A 25,000-nucleotide genomic window follows, 5' to 3' on the forward strand; every position below is an offset into this window, starting at 1 on the left:
TGTATTGCATATATATACATATACATCTGTATGTATATATATAAGTGTGTGTGTGTATGTGTGTGTGTGTTTGTGCAGGTATGTATGTAACGCACACACATACATATATACAAACATATACATGTATATATACTTACATACATACATGTGTGTATATATACACATGTATGTATTTAAGTTTATGTACATGTATATATAGATGTGTGTGTGTGTCTTACATACATACATGCACACACACACACATACATATATATGACTATACATACACACACATATATAGATATATATGTATATATATACAGATATATATGTGTATATATACATATATGTATGTATATATACAGATCTGTATATTCATACATACATATATATACACATATATATAAATGTGTGCATATATGTATGTATTTATACAGCTGTGTATTTACATACATACATATATATACACATATATGTGAATGTGTGTGTGTGTCTGTGTGTGTATTATGGGGATCTGAACTATCTCTTGAAATATCCAGATCATGATGTACGTGATGAACAAATACGTCACGGAGGAAACACAGTACTTGTATTCAACCGACCCCGAGGAGAGAGCACGGGTGGACCGAATGCTCTTCTTCGACATGGGGACGCTGTACCCGCCATCAAGGAGTACTTCGAAAGTGCCGTTTTCTCTCTCTCACTTTTTATTTTTCGTTTCTTTCTTCCTGTTTTCCTCTTTCATCTTTTCTTTTTATTAATTTGTGCATTTAATTATTTTTGCTTTAGTGTGATTAATTATATCTATTTATTTTTTACTCTTGTTTTTCTTGTATAATAGAATTTTCATGGTGGGTTAAATCAGTTTAATTTCATGTTGAGTTGTGAATAAAGTCTGTTAGAACACAAATTCCCAATACAATATTACATTGCATGGAATTCGTTGAATGTCTGAAAAAAAAAAAGTTTGCCGAAAATAAATATTTACTGACTCGTTCACTCATAAGCGAACTGTGGAAAGTGCACTTTGACGCGGAAAAGTATGAAAATAAAAATGCTGAATATCAACATTTAAGTTCATTGACATTTACAATTATACACTTATGCATGTGTTGGTATATATGTACACCCACACACATATATATACATATATTTGTGTGTGTGTGTTTATATATGTATATGTATATATGTTTATATATATATGTGTGTGTGTGTGTGTGTGTACTTGTAAGTATATGTGTGTATACATACATGCATTCATATGTATGTTTATGTATATATATATATATATATATATATATATATATATATGTGTGTGTGTGTGTGTGTGTTACACACAAACATGCACACACATATATACAGATATATATGTATATATACATATATATGTGTATATACATACATATACATATAAATACAGATATACATATATTTATATATATCTATGCACACACACATATATGTGTGTGTGTGTACATTGAAGGGATCTGAACTATCTCTTGAAATATCCAAAGGGTTTCGCTAAGGTATTTTAGGTCCTTAAACGAAGTATATTAATGGAAAAGACTGTGATGACAAATAACAGAGCCTCGAACCTTGTGTATATATCCGTGAGAGAGTTCGTGGAGAAGCTCTCTGACGAGCGAGTCTATAACTTTAGCTAAAATATTGAGACTAACTAATCATATTGGCCCTAAGCCAACTTTAGTATTATTAGATAAAATACATTTTCCTTACAATATGTTGTCCGTGGTTTCTTTACTTTGGGTATTATTTGCATTAACCTTTGGTTCTTTTTATTTTGGTATCCTCTGGGAAATATATTATATCGGGCATATTAAAACAATACTGCATTTTCATAATAATATTCTTCAGAATGTACATATCACACACAAATACACTTGAAAACGTAAACGTAATGGTAGGCATTCGTCATGAGTACCGTCACTGAAGTGTTGGTGGACGAAGGAGTGAAGTGTCCAGTCCAAAACTGAGGTAGGATAGCCCAGGTAAAGCGAGGTAGCCACTGGTGGAGCGGGCTGCAGCTATCAGTTATACTCGGCTCAAATAGAGGCTGCAATAAATAGTTCAAGTTAAAAATAGTTCCATTTCTCACTTAATTTTTCCCACGTCACTTCACAGCACTTTATTTCACTTCATTTCAATTCACTTCACTTCACTTCATTGTATCTGGATCATATCAATTCACTCATTATTAAATATATACAAAATACAAGAAAAATAAATGAACTTACAATGTGTTCAGGTGTGGAGCTCGGAGTGGAGTGGCAAACCATAGAATGACAACCACTGACGATGGTTGACATGAGGCTTTGGTGGGGTCGAAGCTGCCATCCGAACGGGTGGAGGCGAACCAAAGGGACACTTACACCTCACACACACACCACATACGCACAACACATACATTCAATAATGCACAGCTTAAATTTAGTGAAACCATCACTAAACAGAAGAAACCCTTAACATACGTATACATTCACATATATCTGTGTCCTGGGTTTGGAAGCTCAACGGTTAACAGGGGATACGTACATATCACACAACTCAAATAACTGCTGACAATAAAATCCACTTTCCTTTGACCGTGAAGTTAACTGAAATCGTTTTCATTTCGTCCTGTTTCCATAATATCACTATTATCTGCATTATTCTTCTCATTATTAGCATTCTTTCCCCCACCATATAATCATGGCCTTTTGTTGATATCATCATCCATGTATTTATTGTTATCTGTTTATTAGCTAATATTTATGTTATTCTTCTCCCCGCAATTTCATTATAAACTTGATCGAGTTTTCATTGTCACCATCCGGTATTTTCCTTCCACTGTTATCTGTAAATTTATGGTCATTATGTTTCTATTATAATCCTTGCCCTTTGCAGTTAAATCAATTATACCGACACCGCGCCATCAAGATGTACGTGATGAACCAATACGTTACGGAGGAAACACAGTACTTGTATCCAACCGACCCGGAGGAGAGAGCACGGGTGGATCGAATGCTCTTCTTCGACATGGGGACGCTGTACCACGCCATCAAGGAGTACTTCGAAAGTGCCGTTTTCTCTCTCTCACTTTTTATTTTTCGTTCTTTCTTCCCTTATCCTTTTTCTTCTTTTCTATTTATATGTTCTTCTATTCTTTCTCCTTTTCATTCTTTTAAGACTTGTTTTTGCTGTAGCTTGATTAATTATATATATATATATATATATATATATATATATATATATATATATATTATTTGTTCTTCTTATATCTTGTATAACATAATTTTCATGGTGGGTTAAATCAGTTTAATTTCATAATAAGTTGTGAATAAAGTCTGTTGAAATATTAAAAGCAATATAACACAAATTTCCAATATGATGTTACTGTAGAGGGACACATTGCATTGAATTTGTTGAATGTCTGATAAAAAAAAAATAGTCTGCCGAAAAGAAATATTTATTGACTCGTTCACTCATAAGCGAACTGTGGAAAGTGCACTTTGACGCGGAAAAGTATGAAAATAAAAATGCTGAATATCAAAAGTTAAGTTCATTGACATTTAAAATTATACACTTATGTATGTGTGTGTATATATATGCACACACACACACACACATACATGTATTTGTGTGTGTTTATATATATGTATATATGTATATATGTTTATATATACATATATATATATTGAAATACATATGTAAGTTGTGTACATATATATGTGTGTGTGTCTTTGTGTTTGTTTTTATATATATACACATAAGAATATACATATAAAATGTGTGTATATATGCTCTTTTAATTATCTAGATATTTAACAGTTGAAACTCATTAAGTTCAAAATATATAACATTCTTATTTTTTCATGTGTGTGTACTACATATACAGTAGATAGATAAATATTCCAGGCCCAGAAATGTATATATATATATATATGTGTGTATGTATATATGTGTATATACACACATATATATAATATATATATAATATATAACATACCACACTAAAAGGAAGAAAACGATCATATAACAGTTGCACTTTAAACCAAAGGTGACACGTTATATATGCATCAGTATTACTGCTGTGTTTATGTTATATATTCTAAGGCACGACTAATCGTAACAGATTTTTGGTACGTAAAAGGCTGATGTTGTGGTCAAATTTCGTAGGGAAATGAATTTTCTTTCTTGAGCGTTATTCACACCACTATTCTGTCACAAAAATATAGCTCATAAGGAATTTTTAATAAATTGTTTTTCTTATTTCATAAAAAAAAAAAAAATGCAGTGACGTGAATGCTCTGTTACTAATACGTTGCCCTTTCAATTCCTGTGTGTGCCCGGGTAATTTTGCCTTTCATTGATTGCCTTTCATTTAACTCTGGAATTATTTACATACAATCAGTGTTTTATTAACCCTTTCCTCATTACAGGACATCATTTCAATAAAAACTATTGAAATTCATGAATGCTAAACTTTTCTCTTGGTATTTCCCTTTTCTTCTGTACTTGTGCCTCTTATACAGTTAATGTGAATTTATGTTTAAAAAGAATCCTTAGTTAACTTTCGACTTGCGCGTCATGTCTGCCTTTTCACTCTGGGTTTAGACAAATGCTTGATATCTTGTAGGTTCTACTATCCATCAGACCTCAACCCCAAGACCCCAATCTTCATAATTGCTATAACAATGGTCTTCCAGCTGGTGATGTACGGATGGATACGGCAAATTATCTTTATTAGACACAAGTTCCGAATATCAGAAAAAATATTGTATGAATGATTTCTCGCATCTATAGTCTTTTACTGACGAATGATTCTTTACGTCTATAGTCTTTTGCTGATGAGCACTGCCTTGCCTGTATCTATTGTCCTTTGCTGATGAATAATGCCTAATATCTATAGTCTACTTTACTTTAGATATGTGGTTGGTAAAGCTAAAGCTACATAAGTAGAGAAAATGAGAAAGAACGCGCAATATATCGAAGGCTTTTGTTTCCTTCTTGTCCAGCTGATTAATGCGAAGTGCCCATATTCCCTGGTTCGATAATTAAGAACTTCATTTCGCAGTCGAAAAACAGTAGGTTTACAAGGTGGACAACACTCTTCTCCAACTATTGGCATACAGCTTCATGAATCATGCGATGAAATGTAGTGTCATGCAACTTTACAGACATAGACATAGACACAGAGTTTTTACTTCGTTTCCTTCATACCTTTTCAATTTGAAGTCAACTATTAGTTTGCAAGTGCAGTTTGTGAGTAAAAATGTCTATTATTACTTAAGGGAAAAGAATATGAAATACTCCAAGGAAAGGTTCAGAGCTAAATTTTATTTCTCATTTCATACACGACGAACATTCTGCTACCAAAGAAATATTTTAAAAAATCACGATTGAATGGTTTATTGCATTAACACAGATGTTTTAGCAACTTCTAATGATAAGGATGACTTTATAGCATCCTTCTAGCATGTCTTTACATGCTAGAAGATACGTTTAAAACGTGATTTGTAGATTTTGTACCTTAGAAACCAAAAAGGAACCCACATACAGAAAATGAAATACAGTATTTTTCACAATTGTACTTCTTGTCCTTGCCAAACTTCCTCTAGGCGATCACGTATTGTTTCACTTCGATGAACCGCCTCACTTTACAGTTAAACCACTTTCCATTGTCCACCTTTATCTTCTCTAACCAGACGGTCCTCCTGTTGATCTTGAATTTGATTTTCCTTGTCCTCAGCTTCATGCAGAGGGACTCGATGGCAGCGCTTAGATTCGCCTTGCTGCCTTGTGCCTGGCGAAAACATCAATATTAATAAGTTTCAGTTACATAAAGTTGTTGCAACTTTTACTATCACTGCAACTGTTACCACTACTAATAATATTAAGGCTTATACTACTAACACTGCAACTTGTACTACAACTGCTACTACTTATATCAGTATTAATGATGGTTGCCATTATTTGCATTGATATTGATTATCATAATAATAATACACTGATGATAATGATTAGAATAATTATGAGGATTATCAGTTTTACCATCATCATTATTATCATCATTGTTATCATTATCATTATTATTACCATAACTATTAAAATAATTATGATAATTATTATGTGCGTAAAATAAAAGTTATTTTCTGAGGAAAAGATTCTCTTACATCCACAGAGAAAATCAGCTTCCTGCCGGTTTTCAGTTCAGGGTTATGCCAGTACACGTCTCCTATGTTTGAGATCTCAGCCATGACCTTATTTTCGAACTGTTATTAGAAAAGAAGATTTGGTTAGTTATTTCTCCTGAAATGATACCCAACTGTAACAAATATGTATGTTTGTATGCATGTTTTTTTTTTTTTCTTTCTTTCTTTTCTTTTCTTTTTTGTCTCAATTTTTTTTTTTTTTTTTTTTTTTCTCTGGCATCTTCTTTTTTCTCTTAACTTACCACTCTGTATATATTACTTCACTCATCTTCCTGGACTATTATGAATATATAACTTTTATCCTTATTTCTCTAAGACTTACCATTGCTATATCTTTCTTCACTCCCTTACTGTTGATGCCTTTGACTCTCATCTTAATTGCTGTGTTTGTGGCGTTCTCGGGCATTTCGAAATCTAAGACCGGTATGACTGTAAAATATAAAAGGGAGTTATATATACCACGTTCACATTTTTTAGGCCCCCCACCCCTTTATACACTAATTCACAGACTCGTAGTAAGTGCTTAGAGAGAGAGAGAGAGAGAGAGAGAGAGAGAGAGAGAGAGATGAAAGACAATGGAAAGAGACTTAAATTAGAGAAAATAGAAAAAGAGAGAAGAAACTCGAAAAACGGCAACCACTTACCGTCCGTTACACCAGCAACGGTAATGCCAGCTGGTGTGATCAGGCTCTTGACGGAAAGACGGAATCTCCTGAGCGATTTGCCCACTCGAAGGCCGTCAATCGAGAAGCTGGCCACGTCCTCATCTTGGAAAGTGAACCTGAGAAGAAAACGTTTGTTCATGGGGGTAATACAGCGCCTGGATTATCTTTAGTCAAAGAAAATCCTTTAACTTCCCTCTGGTTACTATTAATCTAGATGTATTTACTCAGATTTACGGTGGCTCATCCCGAAACCTTCCAAGAGCAACTAGAAAACACAATGGCACAGGTCATCAAAAGTTCTACACGGAATTCCCGGGAGTAATAGGAAACCTACATGTTTAATCTGCTTACTATCAGAGGGTAACGATCAGTGGCCCATTTCCATTCATATTCCAAAAGAGTTAAACTTGAACAAAATATAATACTCTTTCAGCTTACTTTGTATTGCCGCTGAGTTTTGACCTTTTCTTCGCCCTCACTTCACCATTAATACTTTGACCCTGAGGATGTATAGTAATGTATTAATTTTCCTGTTAGTTGACGATGGAAAATATATGGTTTTTACATTCTCATTTTCCGGAAAATATCAATAAGAAAATATGAAAAATGCCTGAAACTTTACATTTACAACTTACTATAAGCATTGAGCTGTCCATAATACTCCCTGTATCAGCGTCAATAAGAACAATGTTAAGACTGAAATCTTGGTTGAGTACGATATATTCTGGAGCCTCAATCTTCATCTTAATCGTCTTTGGTTCAACCCTGTAAAGAGGATTGATTAGATACAAACGCAAGATGCAAAACACATACATAAGCACGTGCGCGCATGCATACAGCAGTATAGACTGTATATGTATATATATATATATATATATATATATATACATATCGATATATTATATTTATACATATCTATATATCATATATAAACATATATGTATATATATTTACATATATATATATATATATATATATATATATATATATATATCATATGTACATATATGTATATATATGTTTATAAATATACATCATTTCTTGCGATGCCAGATTAGAATTCAAGTTGATTTGAAAAGTCATGACATGCACGTTTGTTTCATTACACATATACTATATATATACAATATGAGTGAGAGCGCGCGCGTGCGGGTGCATAAGTGTGTGTGAATATTTTGCTTACTAACAAACAGCAAGAAAAACGACTCACACAAAGGACTGGTCAAGGGAGACAGAAAGGTCTGGTGCCGAGTCCGGACTCGTAACCATGAAGGACAAGCTGTAACCCTGGCCCGGGAGACTGACGCCGAGGTTCCTGAAGGTCGCGGCCCCATCCTCGTAGGGTACCGTTGTGTTGCCCAAGAGGGTTGACCTCGAGTCCCCGCCGGAGAGGAAGGCCGTCATCATCCAGGGGTCGCTCTCTCGGCCCAGCTCAGAGATGGGACTGCCCTGAGGAAGAGAGTAGAGCGAATGATTGGCTGGCTCTGCGTCCCCGTTTTGTAATCACACCTGTGTTGGATATATTGAATAATGAGTCAAGATAAAGCCAATGATTCACGCAACGGAAGAGAAAAGAATTTCATACTTCATCTGAAAGGACGACGACAACGGGTTGGTCAGCAAACGGAGTAAGTGCTTTAACTGTGATCGGAACTGCTTGCTCTATAGAAGAGGCACTAGGCTGTTCGTAGGCGGTGCCCTTAATGCTCTGGTTCAGTGCCAACAGGTCTTCCTGCTGTTCCAAGTTGCTGTACAGAATTCCGTTTTCTGTGATTTGCTGACCAAATTCTGGCGTTGCATAGCCGGTTGGCACTTTGGGCTCAACTAACGGTGGGCTGACCTGCAAGACAGTAACATTATTTTTTTTCTCAGTTCACTGAACCAAATTTCGCAACTGCCTTTCTTGTCTTTGTGTTATATGCATATACAAATATCTCTGTTAGGTATGGGAAATGGAAATCGGAAACTTTACCAGCAGTGTCTTTATGGTGAAGTTGCAAACCTCACACACACCGGACTGGAAGGTGTTCACAGCTTCTACCATGATCTCCTCCAAATCTGCACGGGTCAGCATTTCTGCCTCAGTCCCTTCGATTGCGCTCGAGCTGTTGGACGCGTCGGTCGGTGGACTTGCGATCTCAAACTGGAAAAAGATGACATGGATACGTTTTAGGTGCCTGTTCTCTGTCTGCCTATCTGTCTATGTCTCTCTCTGTCAATCTCTCCGCATTCATTCATTTTGCTGAGCAATACTAGACATTCAGTTGCTCACATTTGCGAAACAGAAATTCATATATATCAATACAATACATCAGAATAGTATTGATATATACTATACAACCCCACTAAGGCCAATTATCGTCTGCTGCTGTTGATTCTTACCTCTACCTGAACGACCTCCGAAGCTGCCCTCTTCCTCCTCCTTCCGGAACTCTCGCTGATGATGTTGGTGACTCTGATATTTTCCGGTGCGATATTTAGCAAGAGAGCCAAATTCTGCACGAGGTTCTCTTCGAAGAAATTGTCGGGGTCGACCACAATGCCCATGGAGAGGATTATTGTAGGGGTCGTTGTAATATCTATCACAGACCCGCCTCGTAGGACGACATGAAGGAGTTTTTCTTCTCTTTGCAGGTAATTGGTTCCTACAGGCTGGGGAAGAGAAAGAAAGTAGAACTACGAAGGGGGAAATCGGTGCAAGACAGCTTGCGAAATAATCAGAGCTAAAGGGAAAGAAAAGATAATAAAAAACACACATCAGATAAAAATAAATAAAAAAGTATATGAATGAATAAATAAAAGTTATCCCAAGAGAGATGAGTGAGGCCGATGAGCAAGGTAAGGGATACAAGACATGAAATGACGATACTTACATCAGTGATGGAAGGGAAGAACGAATCGCTTCCTGGAAGAAGCTGGTAATTTGCTGGATATAGGGAATTGTCAATGTTGGTTGGAGGGACATACACGCCATCAACAGATATATCGAATCTTTGCATCTTCGGGAAGTACATGCGAAGAAGAACGGCCTCGCTGGGATCCGTGTGGAGCAAGTGGAATCGGATGACCTGTGACAATGTGTCCTGCTGGTTAGTCTCCCAAAATGGAGAGGGCATTTACATCATAATCGTCTGAGCTTTCCTAAAAATATTTGTACATGTTCTCGGTGATAAAAATAGGTCATCCTTGTCTTTACTTACCTGAGGTGGAGTACTAGTCATAGCCATTTCGTAAGTATGCCCTGTAGCCACAACAGCATAGAAAGTGGAAATTCTCTCCTGACAGGTATAGCCGAAGCACCATCCGCGATCCATCGGCCCATTCAGTAGGTCCACATAACCGTTCACGCCTGGATGTGTAAGGAATTCCCAATGTTTGGTAATAATAACATAGAAACATCATCGGATAGCTATACAAATCAGTTTAGTAATCTTGTGTTAATTAGTATCTGAGATAGGTCACTATCATTGGGTACTAGGATCATCTTACCTGGGTTTGCAATGAGACCAATGGGAGACAAGCGACGAATTTCTGTGTCTGTATCCATGCTTTCAATGACCATCATGCGGTGCCTAAGATTCGTGCACTTCCACGCTCGCCACTCCGCCATGAGAGTGCAAGAGTCATCACGAATAATTCCTGTCCAAGAATTGAAGGATTATTGATTCTGATACCTGATCAACCACACTGCTTGTGATGAATATGTTTTAAAAAAATCTAAACAGAAATCTCAGTTTTATGAATCAATTTTAGGTGAAAACAATTACACACCTTTCTGTGGGAACTTTTCTGCTGCTGTAATGATACTGCCATCGGAATTTTGACGAAGAGGGACTGGAATCCTGTAATCCCCGACTCCGCGATTTGCATCTCCATCCCACTCGAACTCGGCCTGCGAGGTGGCGGTGGCACCAGCAGCACCTTCAGAAAGAAGAGGAAATGAGGTCTGATTCAAGGTGAATGTGCTGTTGAAATAATAATATGCTGAAATAGGAAGATATTTTAACTAAGACGTAATGATGAGGAAAATATCTAGATGATTTATCTAGACGACTACAGAAGGAAAATGCTAATGTGCTGTTGAAATAATGTTTTAATCCAGAATGGGAGAGTAACATTATGTTATGGGGTCTGCTAAAAAATAATTATGCTTTGCTGAATGGCTGAACAAGAGATTCTAAAGGCCCTATATATTTAAGATAGTACTCACCAAGAAAAGTGCCATCATTGTCAGTAATTATAACCTTTTTGTGGCCATCGCAGTCCATGTCCACACAGTCTGAAGGGTTCACTCTTCCAAGGTTGGGTCTGTTAGAATTGAGAGAGTTAATCATCATTACTCTCGTTTTTCCTTCGAGATATAATTTCTAATACCAGCATTGTAATTATCAAGTTTATTTCCTGAAGCCTGCATGGAACCTGACAGAACTTGGACTTACTCGAACAGGAAAAGCTTGTTATTTTCCGTAGTGTCGAGGAAGGTCAGGCCGCTAACGAAGACCGGGTGGATAGCATCATCTGCGTCTCTGTTGGATATCATGGCAGCATCCTTTCCACAAGAGCGAGTGGCATAGTTAGCGAACTTGACGTTACTGATGTATGTGGCTCCATTGATGGCTGGGTAACTGGATGCTTCGTGGAATGCATGCTTGGGAGCCACTGTCATGGAAAGGTTTTTTTTTTTTTAATACAGGAAAGAGTCAACTGCGAGATAATAATAACTTTCATGGAAATAACTTCAACTAAATTAAAAAAAAAAAAAATCAGTGAACAAAGCTGTGGTATATTAGTAAGGAAAAGACTTACTGTTGACTTCTGAGACAAAGGCCGCCAGCATCACTCCAGCATTTCCCCCATCAATGCCTTTTGTCCACAGATTCTCAAAGAAGTTCTGAGCATTGGATTGCGAGTCGTGGTAAGTACAGTCATAAGATGGTGATGCTCCGATGAACAAGGAATTATCTGTAGTTGCAGTTTTCGTTAATACTATGTGGCTCAATGCATGTGGAGCATAAATGATCTGGTTTGTTCCAATGAGGCTGTCAGCACTAATCACCTGTAGTAAACCAAAAAGAGGTGAAAGTTAGTGAAATTCGGTCCAGTACAATTAATTACTATGTTCTCTTTATCTGCTGTTTTATTTTACAGTTTCCTTTCTTGTTACTTATTGTATCTTTTTATTTCAATGGTTTCTAGATGGATCGAATTCACTGTGAAACATTTTAAAAACTCACGTTTGTTAGGTGGAGGCTTGCATAACTTTGCATGTAGAAGGCTGTATCGGTGATTCTCCATGCGTAAAAGTTATTGATCCTTCTGCAATCCATAGGTTCTGGGTTTCCTTTTTTCCATAACTGCAAATATATGGAAACATAGATAGGAAGATCCAGATAAACGCAGTAGTCCTTTACATATAATTAAGGAAAAAGTTATACACTAACATTACTTCTTACTTACCATAACACCATATGTCGCACCATGGACTTCATTGTCGACCCAGTTAGTGGACTCTTCACAAAGCTCTCCATAGGTACGGTAGCCAGCAAGCTCAGATCCTTGTGGAATGAAAGAGAAATTGAAATTGTAAAAAAGTGAAAAAAAATTATGCAGGCTTCTCAGTGTGAATTCTAAATGATGTTTGTGTATCACCAATGTATAGGTCTGAAAGGTTTGATTCCATCCTTACCAGCAACAACATTGCCCTGTAGTACAGTTCTAGAGGCTTTATTGAGGTAGAATCCGCCTTCCCATGGCTGGTACTGAGATTCTGATTCGCCGTTGTATGTGCCAGGGAAGAACAAAAGAGATACCAAGTTGTAGCGGAAGGTGTTGTCCTCACCCTCGTCGACGATGCCTGTGGACAAAGAAGTGTCAAGTGATGTATGGTATTTGCCAAACTTAGTAGTCAAGTTACACAAGAGTAATACACATTCGAATGTTCAAATGCAGCCATGTTCCGTACTCACTAGAGCCAACGGTATAGTAAACGACGTTATTTTCAACGACGAAGTTGTTTGAACTGAAGAACCCAATAGCACTGTTGAAGTTCTTGTTGAAGCTACACTTCTTCACGTAGTTGGAACCATCGTCAGTTCCCAGACTATGGAAAGCTAAGGAGAACCTTGGATCGGTGGATTCTGAGAAGTCCTTCTGACCCATGTTCTTAAATTCTACACAGGAAAGCTGAGCACTTCCTGTTGACAAATGTAAAGCACATTAACAAAGAACAGGAAAACTGTCAAACGTATATCATTGCATGCCTCTTTACATATTATTTGCTCTCAGCTTGGTCCCATTTTCTCTTTTGCTCCTTTACCTTGATAATCAACACCTTCTGCAGTCAATGAGGAAACGAGGATGCGACCTCCAAAACCTTCTGCATTTAGCCCTGCATAGTCACTGCCTTCGATGACGATATTGTGAGTGAGAAGGCCAACCTCACCAGCCATTATGTATTGAGTTCCATCAGAAAGTGTGTGAGTCTCGCCTAAGAGAGAATAGAAAAGTGTACTGATAAAAATATTGTCATACATAGATAGCAATAGCCTGGTAATTCTGTACAATGCTGCTGCTGGATGATAAGTGACTATTTATTATATATAAAAATATATAAGACCTATATGATGACCTCAAATCATAAAGGAAATAAGGAAGATTTCACAAAGTGCACTAGATCACAGAGGTTTATTATAGTGGTGTATATAGCTTCTATTACCCAAATGTTCGTAGATAAGAGCAGCATCAAGGGTGAGAGTGTTGCCAGATACGGCTGTAACCATCCGCACCTCGGTTTCGGTAGCCTCCTTGCCGGTAGTAGTGATTATTACCTGTAGAAAATCGCGGTTGTGAATCTGACTGCTCTTTCATTAGTGATATTCCACAGTGTAATACTCAGCCTTTTATAAATGAACTAACAGTGTATACTCACACGCAGCATAGACCTGTTGTATGAAAAACAGAATATACTCATTCACCTCTTTATTAAGCCATGACGAGTCGGCAGCTTCAGCGAGTGTAATTACAGTCTCCCCGACTGAAGCAGTGGCTCCGAGTTTGACCCAAGTGGTGGAAGGACATTGCCCGTTGAGTATCAGTTGTCCAAATACACCTAAAAATGTTTCCTATTAGTATTAGCCAATTGTGTTCTCCTTTAGGTCTTTGTAACTGATACCATATCTATCACACAAAAGGAAAACAATGGCAGTTTTACCCATAGCCTTCCATCCAACGTCGGGTGTGCCGTCCGGCATGGGCATGTCAACATTGTCAGGATCATTAGGGTCTGTGGTGCCTCTGAGGACGATGTCGAGCTCATGCGTGAAGGGGGCGTCTTCGGTAAATCCAGCCACCAGAGTTCCACCCTGTGGATATTTTTGTTGGTGCGAAATCTGGGTAATGGCGACGCATTTACGGCGTTTACACTTGGTAAATTTCTAGAGAATATTTGGAGGGGTGAAGGGGGCTACCTGAATGAAAACCTACCTGCAGGAAAATGATGGTAGCATTGAACACATGATCTCTTGAGTCTTCAAACTCTAAACCGCCATAAACGTATACACGGCCGAGGCTTGGGGTATCTGTATCCACGATGATCCACATTCCTGAAGAGAAGGTAAATTTGTCAAACCCAACGTCTTGTAAAACCTACACGTGCACATCAGAAACCTCAATGCCCTTGACTGAACAAAAAAAAATCAGGTAACCGAGGACAGTACAAAGTTTCTGATTATTTCATTTTTATCTGACTGGAGATAGTTATACCTGCCATTCTAGAAAGTTTTATTACTAACTACATAAAAAGCTTCTCTTCCTCTATAGAGCACTTTTTCTTTATGCACTTCAAAATGTCTCTCTCACTGTCTCCCATTATCTCACTGTCTCTCACTCATGCACACTTTTACACTCTCACTTACCAACTTACTAAATCTGAGAGTGGTCAGATGCATTCAATGCCACATCCTCCAACTAGCAAGGGTGACCAATTTGGGCGGTGTGCCCATGGCATTACCCACTGCGCTCATGACCTCTAACCAATGCGAGGTTGAGTATTCTACGGAAATACTCAACTACGAATCACGGTTCCGCTCAGACGCTGTCTCCTCTGGGGGCACTACAGGCCTCCCGCCGGGCCTACCTACTGCCCAAGTCTACTTCCACACAAGCCGGCCACTTGCTACCATCAACCTTCATCTCCAAAAAAATTTACAACCAGACCGTGTGTTTCCGTCGACTATCAATGCAGGGGTTACCAATACCCTGACACTCACTCACCCACCCACATCCACTCACTCACTTCGGTTACTCACTCACTCACTCACTCACTCACTCACTCACTCACTCACTTACTCGTTCACTCACTCATTCTCCCACTCTCACTCACCTGGAGGAATGATAATCTCATCGCCTTCCACTGGCAGGCCATATTCTTCCTCCGTCGGATGCCCTCCTGATCCTACAGGAACCTCCTTCCAGGTCTCAACGTCGGACCACAGGAAAGTAACATCCGGTCGGCCAGTGGGCACGGGCGGAGGCGTGGGAGCAACACAGCCCGCGTATTCGCACCTGTAGGTGTGTTGGGTCAGGAGTGGTATCATGGAGCACTAGTTGAGCAATTTGTGTTTTGTATCATTTTATAGGCTGGCAATTTTGGGCATTTGGTTCTTCTTAGGGTTGTCAATTGTAATCTAACACTGGCAGCAGAAGGAAATTAAATATAGATTTGAAAATCCACAGGGTATTTGTTTTACATTTCATAAGTTAAGGGAAAAGGGAGGATTAAATGAAGATATTTCCATTTCATTTTGGTGTTGATTTTCAAAAATATAGAAAGTGCAAGATGCAGATGGTTCGGTATCCACACACACCACTCACATGGATAAAATCACACACACACACATACATAAACACCAGACTATTAGACTCTGACAGTTGTCACAATGTGATCTAACCATTCATAAAGAAAACTTACCTGTATGTCTCAAAGTTAATGTCTCGTGTCCGACCCGTATTTCGCTCGTCAAAGACGGTTCGTTTCTTCCTAGATTCCGTACTAAACGAAACTGAAAAAAAAAAATGGGTTACAGTGCACAGCTCTGATTATCTAAAATGTTGTTTCATATATCTATTTACAGTATCGATAAGGTATGAGTGAGAGAACATGAGTGTGCGCGCGCATGTGTGTGTATGTGTGTGTGTGTGAGTGTGTGTGTGTGTGTGTGTGTGTGTGTGTGTGTGTGTGTGTGTGTGTGTGTGTGTGTGTGTGTGTGTGGGTGTGTGTGTGTGTGCGCGCGTGAGAGAGAGAGAGAGAGAAAGAGAGAGAGAGAGAGAGAAAGAGAGAGAGAGAGAGAGAGAAAGAGAGAGAGATAGAGAGAGTGAATGAGCGTGAATGTGAGTAAGGGAGAGAAAGAGAGTGTCTGTCCGAATCCCCCACCCCCAAGAATCATTCACAGCATACCCAAGTAAGTCATAATCTTTGAGGATTCGTCCCAGTAGTATTCCCCGTGATAACCGGCAGCCGGGTCTGGAAGTGCGTCAGAGCTGTTTCTCTCCACACCTGTTGTGCTGCAGAAAAAAAAAATAAGAATCTGTTTAGCTTTATTTTGCGACATAATACCCACATATATATCTCCTTTAACAATTTCTGTACATTTCGATACTCAGTTTAGAGATCTACATGTACAACTTGTTCGCAAAGAAACGGTGCATCCGTTACCTGAAGTAATCTGGAGTTTGCATGAATCGGTGTTGTACGTAATAATACTGTCCACTCAGCATATTCTTACTCTGAGCGTCGTATTCGATATCCGTTTGCTACAGGGTGAAATAAAGGATCACTTTTATCACACAAAGATTTCTTTCCCACTCGTTAAAGATCAAGAGACGCAAATAAACGGATCTAATTTTTTTTTTAATGAACCCAAAATTCGAGAAAAACTCACAGTTTCTCCATCTTCGAACATCCAGTCATAGGTTCCTCCCGTCGACACTATACCCATCCATCCCTCGCCACCGTCCAACCTCTTTATGCGATATGGGATGGTAGTGTTGCCGTAGCTGTTCGAGAGGATCAAATCGCCGCCTCGGAAGGACTGCGGCTTCACGTTGGTTCCCTTTACGCTGAGTCTGACGAACTCGACAGAGGAGGTGCAGACGGCTCCGGGGGCCTTTGGAGATATTGACGAACATCTTATAACACTTGTTTTTAATATTATGTGTTGTAAAGATTCTCCATATACTATTCTAATGTGGATTAAGAAAGAGAGAGCAAGCAACTCCGAAGAACTTACCTCTGGATTCAGAGAGAAAGCTGAGACACTCTTTGTGCATTCAGGTGGCAGAATGTCCGAGTCCGGTACAACTTTATTTTCAGCATCGCCAGACAGCGATCCATCTGCATCGATCCACACTGTTTCGTGTTCCCACTTGAACTTCAGCTGAAGGGAAATGTTGTGAGATTTAGCAACCTTATATATCAATAAACAAATGTTTTTCATTTATTTCTTAACATTCAAACAGTCAAGCAACTTCAAAAGCGAGAACAGATCATAATGAATACCTTGTTAGGTGAGTTTACAAAGGTGAGGCCTTTGACCTGTACTTGATAACCTCCCTGGAAGACTTTGCACTGAGAGCACCCTGACAGCGCTGTGCACTTGTTGGTATCGAAGTTGTAAAACTCGGTGTCGGCGATGCTGAAGACGGCCTTCTTCGGTGTTATGATTCCACTAGTTTCGTCTCCGCAGCCTTCGGGAGTGAGCGCCGAGTGACCGACGATCACCGAGTTAAAGACTCCTGCAAATGAAAGGTGTTAAGGATCCCTTCTCACCCAAGTGTATCATCATTGTGTTGAGAGGCAGTTTTGTAAGTGCATTAGTTGGTTTTATACATGCGAACATACCAGGTCCGTTGTCCATTCCGAATCCGCCCTCCATCTTTACCATTTCGATGCCAGAAAATTCATTATCCAGAGCCACAAAGTTGTGGAACTGCAGTTGTCCACCAAACACGATCTCCGCCCCGCGCTCATTCCTCCATGTGGTAAACCCATCCCATTTGGCAACCTAGAGAGGAGAATTGGGAAGAATGTATAAAGTATATTTACATAAAGTGTACTGCGAGAACTGCTGATGGTGGTTCAAAATCAACAGTGAGATGTGTAACTATTATTTCACAGTGATGTCACACTTCCAACAACTGCATACGTACCATACTATTCCCCGAGCATACATTGTCTTTCGGGAAGTAGCCAACCATGGAAAATACCCACAGACCATACCTAGAAACAGCAAATATAAGGGACATGTCATTCAGGCTTCATAGTCTTGATCAGAGTCATTACTTTTTACTCTAAACATTAATATTTTCACTGCATCTTAAACCGAAAACTTCTATATGGAATGCAAAAGAATTCAGCCTACCAGCCCATAGAGTGCGCCGTGTTATTGGTGAACTCTCCAATGGGCGCATTGTTCTGGCAGATGGAGTTGGTCGCGGAGGGACCTGACGGGTGGCGCTCCAGCCGGTACCAGTAGCCGAAGTGAGTTCCTCCCGCGGCTGCGTTGTGCCGCACGATGTTGTTAGGGTGTACGATCTGGTGGTTGAGGGAGGTACACACCATTCTTAAATTTGTCAGTAGAAGATAGCATTATCATTTCTTGTCTTTAATATTATCTATTGCTATTTTAATGTCACCATTACCACCACTACTACTACTATAGCTGCTACTTCTGATGCAGTTGTTATAATAATCAAATGTCATTATCACTATTTCTTTTAGATCAAGATAGCCATTCGCTACACTCTAACATAAAACCTGAGTAAATCATATTTTTCAGATGTAAAGAATTTATACCCTGTCAGCTCTCTGGCGGGATATAAATAATCAGGCGAATTATAGTTGGAGCGATCTTTCTCTCCGGTCAACTCTCACATACAATCAACCACTAGTATTCGTATTACCGAATATTCTAGCAAATGATACATACCCAATAGGAGGATGGAGTTACATCAACATTCAGCAACGACGACGAACTTCTTGTGTAAACAGCAAGGTTGTACTGGATCACATTGAACTGTTCCACACCATCCTCAGTGAAGATAGCATGGCCCATGGTATTGTAGACGACGTTCTTCTCCACAGTGAGGTAATCGGCAGCGTGGATGGTCACTGCACGGTTGTACGTACGATGTACGGCGCAACCACGGATGTAAGAGGTGTTGACGTTGCCGACCAAGTGGAAGTGAAGGGGATAGCGACCCAGCTGGAAGGCCTATGGAAAGAAATTAAAGACTGACTATCCATACCGTTTGCTTTTGTCGGCTTACGACCTGTGATATAATTTCCAAAGAGAAATTGACTGGACTGTTTTGTGACCTACCTGTCCAGCCTCCGTGACCTCGACGTATTCGACGCGGCCCTGCACGAGGTCTTTGTTTGCTTCCTTGCCGAACAGCATGACCGTCGCACCGAACTGGGCGCCTCCGATCTCTTCGCCAAACCTTCCGTTAAAGCAAGACTGGACCTGGAACTGACCTGCGGAGGAAGCAGTCGAATTGACGGACTGATGCTAAACAGAGCTACAAGTACATGAGCTACATGTATATGTACAAGCAAACATATATATATATATATATATATATATATATATATATATATATATATATATACATATACATATATATATATATATATTTATAAGTTTGCTATATATAATATACATATTCTATAAATATTATACACATATATATCATATATATGTGTATATATATATATAATATATATATATATATATATATATATATTTATATATGCATACATGCGCATATATATATATATATATATATATATATATATATATATATTTATATATATTTATATATATACATATAGATAATATATATGTGTATAATATTTATAGAATATGTATATTATATATATAATGTGTATATATAATATATATATAATATATATCTATAATATATATATAATATGTATGATATATATATAATATATGATATATATATATTATAGATATTATATATATGTTATATATATATATATATTATCTATATTATATATATATGTTATAAATATATATTATCTATATTATATATAATTACTTATATATATATATATAGTATATATACATTATATATATTACATATATTACATATATATTATCTATATTATATTTATATATAAATATATATATATATATATATATATATATATATATATTCTATACATATATTATATATAATATTATATGTTTATATTATATATATTATATATGTATATATTTATGAATATTATACATCATATATATTATATATATATTATAAATATATATACATAATATATGATACATATAATATGTATATAAAATATATATAATAATATATAAATACGTATATATATATTTATATTTATATGTGTGTGTGTGCATGTATGTCTAATATATATAAAATACCTGTTTATCTACTGTATATATACAGTATACAGTATAGACTGTAATGCATATAGTGTAAGTAGAGTACAGCATACAATGAAAGTATACCTGGATGCCAGTCCTCATCGCAAGCCTCAATCTCTTCAACGAAGTCCGAGTTAACGCTGCCTCTAATCTTGATGTTACGTGTGAGGAGGCCGACCTCAGCGCGGGTCTCTACTGTGTGGCTGCCGAAGGTCTGCTCGATGGAGATGTGCTCGAACTCGAGGGGCTCTGTGAGGGTGAGGGTGAGTCCGTCGGCTGACACGGAGGCGATGGTGCGCTCCTCGTTCTCGTTGACCATGAACCTGCAACGTGACGGACCAGTTAACAGTTAACCTGTGGCCTCCTTACTCGCTGTGGCTCTGGCTGAGCTGCCTCTCAGTTCACTGTTCAGGTCATGTATTTTTTTCTTCTTTGATGGTCTAAGACTACAGATGTCAGTTAAATCAGTAGGTACTGTTAGCCGATTTTGGGTTTAGACACACATTCAGACAAGCAAAAAGTAGCTGTATGAATTTTGCTTAAAAAAGAGAACTGCACATATAAAGTAATAATTCGCCGGTAGTCTCACCTGTGTTCAGTTGTAGCAATGACAATATCGTCTCCTGCCTTCCAGCTAACAGGCTGCTTGAGGGTTATTGTAGAGCTGCCCTGAGCTGCCGTGGTAGCCAGGTGTGTCCATGTTACGTCAATGGGAGCTCCATGGAGGTCTAAGGTACCTTCACGCACAGCCAGTACCTGGAAGATGAAATAGAAAATATTGATTTCCAGATTATGGATAAATTTCAGGGAGTGTGAAATTAGCGACAGCATTCGTATTTTTAATCGTTTTCACACAGATTCTAATATCACCTTTGCTCCGTAATTGGGTAACTCGATAGTCTTTGTGTCGCCATAGAGTTCGATAACAGCATCGCCCATGAATGGCTCTTCCTCGGACCCGATGCTCAGCGATCCGCCCTCGACGACCAGGATGTACTTGGCTCGCAGGATGATTTCTGATGTCGCTTCCTGATCGAATACCACGTGACCTCCTGGAACGGGAAGATGTCAGACAGAGAAAGGATATTCAAAGACATCATCTTCAGAAGCCTGTGCGACATAGACATTTATAATCAAAGGATCGTTTTTATAAAGGAAAATTATGAAAGAATATTCATACACCAATGAGAAACAGTAATTTACAATGGGAGAAGGGGTTCAGAACAATCCCATGACATCCAATCTCTCCTACCCTTAATCAGGAGCATTTCGAGGACAGCTGTCGACTCGTCCATGAGGATAGTCTGACCGTTTTCGATGACAACGAGCTGACCTTCTGATGGTACGGGCTCTCCGCCCCACGTGAACACTGAACTCCAGCGGTCAATGTAGAAGAACTCTCCAGTCTCGTCCTAGGAAGATATTGGTTCAAGAGGCATCTGGATTTGATCTTGGCTGTTATCATACAGTGTTATTAAACTGAGTGTTGTTTTTTTTATTTATGATTAGAAAATCTTCCATTCCAGATTGAAATTCAAATAATACCCACAACTGTAGCAATGCTTTTTCTAGGCACAGTAACCATGACAGGGAACCTCCCTGGTCCATCGTGGGAATTAGTATTGCAAGTGATCTCGCTGCTGCTCTCAGTCACGATGTTGCAAACAGAGCCTCCAATCGTGACTACGTTTCCAGTTGCTCTGTAAGGGAATTCGATTTTGTTTTTTCGGGAATCGATCAAGAAAATGTGTATTCTTCGTGTTATATGCAGTTATTATGACAAATGTACGAAAGGCTAAACATGCAAAAAGGTAACTTACGCAAAACCAGTTCCCGTGATGGTAACCTCGGTTCCGCCAGCTGTTCCTCCTCTTGTGGGGGAAACGGAAGTGACGGAAGAGCTTAGAGAAGAGTCATAAATGAATCCGTCAACAAGCGTCGTGCTTGTAGCGTCGGGATTCGTCACAACAACGTCACACGACTCTGTGCCACTTCCTACTGGTTGAATAAAAAGTTTATTTTAAGATGGTCAAAATTATAATGTATTTACAAAACGAAACGTTTGAAGATTAATAATGTACATTGCAATGAAATGTTTCACTTGTTTTAAAAGTCAGCATGGACTTAATTACCTGCTGTGCTGGGGGGAATAACACAGGTAATGAAGCCAAAATTAGTAGCAGTAACATCACACGTGGCATTGCATACGGTCACTGTGGAGCCGCCGGCTGGATCGAAACCTGTGCCAGTCAGCATCGCCTCCACTCCTCCAAAACCTCCTGCAGATTTGAGTTAAAGGATGAGGAAAAAAACAAAACTTGCTCCATGTAGCGAACATTATTTATAACATCTGTACAAATTTTATGTTCATTATATCAGGATTCTTATGAGGTATGTATATTCAGAACGTAGGCTAGTGAACCAACCTGAATATGGGCTCACTGAGTCGACTGAAAAACTGTAGGTGACACTAATCGCGTTTGAGTACCCATAGAGAACATCTCTTACAACGATATCGTAAGTGCCTGAAGCAAGCTCTGGACTCTGCAACAGAAATATCATTTGTATTAGATATGAGTGCCTGCACGCATGGTACATTATCTTGATGAGTCGAAAATGATGTATCATTATAATATTAATATGGTTTCTAGATACTGCATTTCTACATAAACAACAAGAGGAAAAGCCACCTTGCAAGTAACGGTAGTGGAGGTGGCAGTGACTTCAGTGCAGACTGATCCGCCGACCGTGACCTCCGGATTATCGGTGGCCAGTTTCAGGTTTGTTCCAGACAAGTAAAGGCTTGCATAACAGCAAGCAATTGGGGATATTCTGTAAAAGGAAATGGTGATATTTATAATAATTCTAGTAATGGTTTTGATAATGATGATATCAAAAGTGATAAAAACAATAATAATAACGATTATTATTATAAATGGATGGCGAGGGGATGTGTGCCTTGAAACTCACGGGTCACTGGAGAGGACAGGGGTCTTAGCGGAGTCGTAGGTGAAGTCAGTTGGAGAGTTGGTTGTAATTCCTCCAGAAGTAACTGCCACCGACGCAATACCAGCTGCGTGGACTGGGGTGAGGCACGTGATGGTGTCAATGGTTTCTGTCTGGATATCGCACTCCAGGCCGTCCACGGTTACATTCAGATCTCCTGGAGTGAAATTAGAGCCCGAAATGGTAAGAAGGGCGCCGCCATTGACGCTGCCCTCCGTCGGGGATATTGTGGATACAACGGCGGCCGTAGTGACGGCTCCTACGGCAGAGTCGACGGAAGCATCGCCGAAACCATCTACTGACAGTGAAATAGCATAGCTGCCAGCTGGGAGATCGCTCATATCGCAGACAATTGTGGTGTCCGTGACTGAAGTTGGCGTGCACTCATATGTGGTCTGTGATGCTTCTCGTTTCTCTCGCACCACCTCTGTGACAGGCGCTTCTGCCTTTGCGACGCGTTTGCTACCTCCGATCCTCCACGCTCCGAGGGCCTTCGATTCCTCGAAGTTTCTCGCGTTTGTTTTCGTAAATGTGCCCCAGAAATGGCTGTCCGCTCCCATATCGTCAAAGAGGCCGGTATGAACGACCGGCTTGTAACTATCGCGAACAACGTCCATATCCAGATCGACCTCAACGTTGCTTTCGTCGGAGACCAAGAAGTTGCCGCGTGCAGGGGCTGGGTCTTCGGGCATCTCTTCGGGAATGCTTCTCCTACGCCGACTAGACGTAAAGGTGAGCACGACTGAGACTGCAGCGGAGTTGGTGCCGAAGGCCGAGCCGGAAATAGTGAGCGAGGACCCGGACTGGGATACGGAAGTCACAGAGGGCGTTGCTGCTGCCGAGTACGTGAAGACGGAGCTCGCCAGGTTCGTAACTGCGTCGATCTGAAAGTTAAAAAGTTTAAATTTGAGACTGAAAAAACGGAGATTGTGATATAGATTACTATTGAAACGTAATTTCGAAAGAAGTGTGTCTGTGACAGCGTGTTTGTGTGTATTTGTGTTTGTCTGTTAGTGTGAGTATGTGTTTGTGTGTGTGTGTGTGCATATATATGTAAGTATGTATGTATTTGTATATAAACGCCAATGAACTGGAGCGCTCACGTTATAGGCGGAGATCCTGACGACCATATTGACAGCTCCCGCAGGCGCCGACGAAGTGGTGCAGGTGATGGCGGTGGGCTTGACGTCACTCACGACGCAGGGATATGAACCCATGAGCACTGTGGCCTGGCCGTCAAAAGCTTCAAGACCCGTTCCTGAGACAAGGACAAATCATATGCAAAGTCAGATTCCAGTACTTTATTCCATGAGTTAAAAGGTTATCCTTTTTTACGTAAATGATGTTTAGTTTGTGGAATATAAAGCACATAATTTCATCATCATGATAATTACTGGTGAAGTATACTAATAGAAATAGGGGAGATACAATAAAATGTTTCGATATTCTTTGTAACATTTAATTTCATATTGATTTCAATAAAGAAGAAGAGAGGGAGAGAAAGAGAGAGAGAGAGAAAGAAATGAGAACGATAATATTAGTGTGCATGATATTGTGCGGACAGACACATGCGCACAGACACACACACACAAATATATATATATAATATATATATAATAGGACACTCTCTCTGTCTCACACACAGACACACACACACAAATATATA

The 25,000-nt window shown here is 39.0% G+C and overlaps 1 protein-coding gene across 1 annotated transcript in view; it reads right to left on the bottom strand.

The window, feature by feature from the left end:
- LOC125034198 (fibrocystin-L-like) overlaps window positions 1-24,802 on the bottom strand; it is a gene marked incomplete in the record, with an annotated part of 1,068,345 nt that extends 1,043,543 nt beyond the window's left edge. Inside the window, 21 exon segments of the mRNA XM_047625897.1 lie at window positions 16,569-16,666; window positions 16,795-17,019; window positions 17,143-17,289; window positions 17,412-17,647; window positions 17,754-17,916; window positions 18,062-18,131; window positions 18,274-18,446; window positions 18,841-19,125; window positions 19,234-19,388; window positions 20,413-20,651; window positions 20,918-21,084; window positions 21,199-21,380; window positions 21,581-21,740; window positions 21,878-22,028; window positions 22,149-22,326; window positions 22,461-22,607; window positions 22,755-22,872; window positions 23,019-23,160; window positions 23,299-24,218; window positions 24,438-24,592; window positions 24,742-24,802. Coding sequence (XP_047481853.1) covers window positions 16,569-16,666; window positions 16,795-17,019; window positions 17,143-17,289; window positions 17,412-17,647; window positions 17,754-17,916; window positions 18,062-18,131; window positions 18,274-18,446; window positions 18,841-19,125; window positions 19,234-19,388; window positions 20,413-20,651; window positions 20,918-21,084; window positions 21,199-21,380; window positions 21,581-21,740; window positions 21,878-22,028; window positions 22,149-22,326; window positions 22,461-22,607; window positions 22,755-22,872; window positions 23,019-23,160; window positions 23,299-24,218; window positions 24,438-24,592; window positions 24,742-24,802 — 4,172 coding nt within the window.
- Window positions 24,803-25,000: the final 198 nt, after the last annotated feature.

This window comes from Penaeus chinensis, chromosome 2, assembly GCF_019202785.1.
Source record: "Penaeus chinensis breed Huanghai No. 1 chromosome 2, ASM1920278v2, whole genome shotgun sequence".
NCBI lineage: Eukaryota > Metazoa > Arthropoda > Malacostraca > Decapoda > Penaeidae > Penaeus > Penaeus chinensis.